Genomic DNA, 2,016 nt, shown 5'->3' on the forward strand with positions numbered 1-2,016 from the left:
GGGTGAGGATGGAGGGGCAGGTGGGATGAGAAGGCAGAGCTGCTGAACACCAGGATTTTGTCTGTCCCAGCAGATTCAAAAAGTTTCTTTTTAATTAAATGGATTTTTGTCAAGAGACCTGGACCAGGCTTGGCTATAGCTGTCTTCTTCTGTATCTGAACTTTGTTAATCACGTTTGCTTCCTCTGTCCCACAGCAGCAGATGGTTTCTAAAGCCACATGTTCTGGGACATCCCATAGCCTCAGCGGTGGGGGTAAATGATGGAGAAAATGAATGTTGTTAATGTGATTCACTGAAAAGAGTGTCCAACAATTGGCAAAGCCCACAGTTCTCTAGCAAAAATACAAGATGTTGGTAGTAATTCTGCTCTCTTTTCTGCCCAGGGCACTGCAACAAAACTTGGGCCTCTGCCTCGGATCCTGAGGGATGTCAACTCAGCGCTCAGTAACCCGGCCTGCGTGCAGGTCTCGGTCATGGCTGATCACACTGCATCCACGCCTAATGCTGGCAACAGCATCTCTGCGGGGCTACAGAAAATGGTGATAGAGAATGACTTGTCTGGGTAAGAGCATAAAAGGTGGCCTGGCCACAGACCAGGGAAGTACTGAATATTCATCTACTGCCAAAACCTGAGCACCTGCAGGGACAGGCAGGACAAGGTGTAGTGTGGAGTTGCCTGGTCCATTGACGAGGCTTTCTAATTGCAGAACTGGTACTGGATGTAGGTCAGCTCTGAATCTAGACAAAGCAGTGGGCAGTAGCGCAAGCACACGGCTCCATCCTGGGTCTCTTGTGAGCCAAAACTGGGGATGTGGTCTGCAAAATCAAGAACTTGGCAGTTCTGGTCTCAGCTCTTGAGATGTGGCTGCAGAAGCAAAATATTCATCCTTTGAGGACTTGAGGGCTTGTTTGTGCTAACCTCAAAGTGATGGGTATTGCCATTAAGTTAATTAAGTCTCTGAGTATGCGAGATTTATAGGATTGGCCTTATCCATCTTTGTAAGACATAGGGTATGTGCTGAATTCACTGAGATCCAAATCTGGACATTTCTCTTAAGAGTTGCCAAGCTGTAGAGGCCTAACAATCAATTCCAGTGTACTCTGTCCAGTTTTTATAATACTGGGTGTTTTTAATGATGAGCAGTGATTCACAGACACAGTCACCTAACATACTTTTTAGCCTAATTATGTAAGGAGTTTCATTCATGGGGAGGATGACTGTTGCAGACCTATAATGTTTCTGTTTGTGGAAAATGAAATGGAGCCCACACAAATGGAAAGGCTGTGCTAGTAAAATAGTTTGTAAGTGGAAACTACATAATATTTAACAGGTTAATTAGGAATGAAAGGCAGCAATGACGTTGGACTTGCTCTAATCAGAGCTTTCATCTCTAATGCTTCCCAGCGTACAATTATTTAAATCTAATGCTATGGAGGATCTCTGACAATATGCTTTCACCCAAATACTTGCTTGCAGTGCACCATTTTTGATCAGCGGTATATTCACATTAAGCTACTGCAAAGCTCTTTCTTCCTATCCCCAAGAAATCAATATTGCATGAATGTATGTTACAGCAGGAGGAATGGGTGGGTAACCTTCAGTTGCTAGGCTTTAGCTCTGCTGTTAGAGCTCTCTGCCTGACCGTTGGAGGCCTAATGTGGATCAGGCCCCCATGGTGCTCTGTGCCGTACAAGTATCGGCCACCTTACTGCCCGGGTACAGAGCAGAGGACACGAGAGTGGCATGGATACAGCCAGTTGGAAGCAGAAAGGGTGACATGTGCTGTCAGCGTGTTGAGCAGATCCAGCGGGGGAGGCAGAGCCCCCGAGAGCGTGCCTGTGAATGCCTCCTGCACAGCGCAGCGCTCCCACCGCGCATCCGCACGCCCCTCGCTCCCCTGCCTACCCCTGCCTGCTCCTGCCGGGCTGGCCCAGGGCTCCTCTGCACCCCTCCGTCCTGCCCGCTCCCCTCGCACTGTCCCTCCCCACAGGCAGACCTGGCCGGGCCAGCCCTGC

General features: G+C 48.7%; 1 protein-coding gene across 1 annotated transcript in view; it reads left to right on the plus strand.

The window, feature by feature from the left end:
• The window catches only part of LOC104073164 (disabled homolog 2-interacting protein-like), a gene marked incomplete at its 3' end in the record, with an annotated part of 32,277 nt that overhangs the window by 29,914 nt on the left and 347 nt on the right, over positions 1 to 2,016 (plus strand). Inside the window, exon 8 of the mRNA XM_009572847.1 lies at positions 384 to 562. Coding sequence (XP_009571142.1) covers positions 384 to 562 — 179 coding nt within the window. The remainder of the gene's footprint in view (positions 1 to 383; positions 563 to 2,016) is intronic.

The sequence above is a fragment of the Fulmarus glacialis genome, unplaced genomic scaffold (assembly GCF_000690835.1).
Source record: "Fulmarus glacialis isolate BGI_N327 unplaced genomic scaffold, ASM69083v1 scaffold7462, whole genome shotgun sequence".
Lineage (NCBI taxonomy): Eukaryota > Metazoa > Chordata > Aves > Procellariiformes > Procellariidae > Fulmarus > Fulmarus glacialis.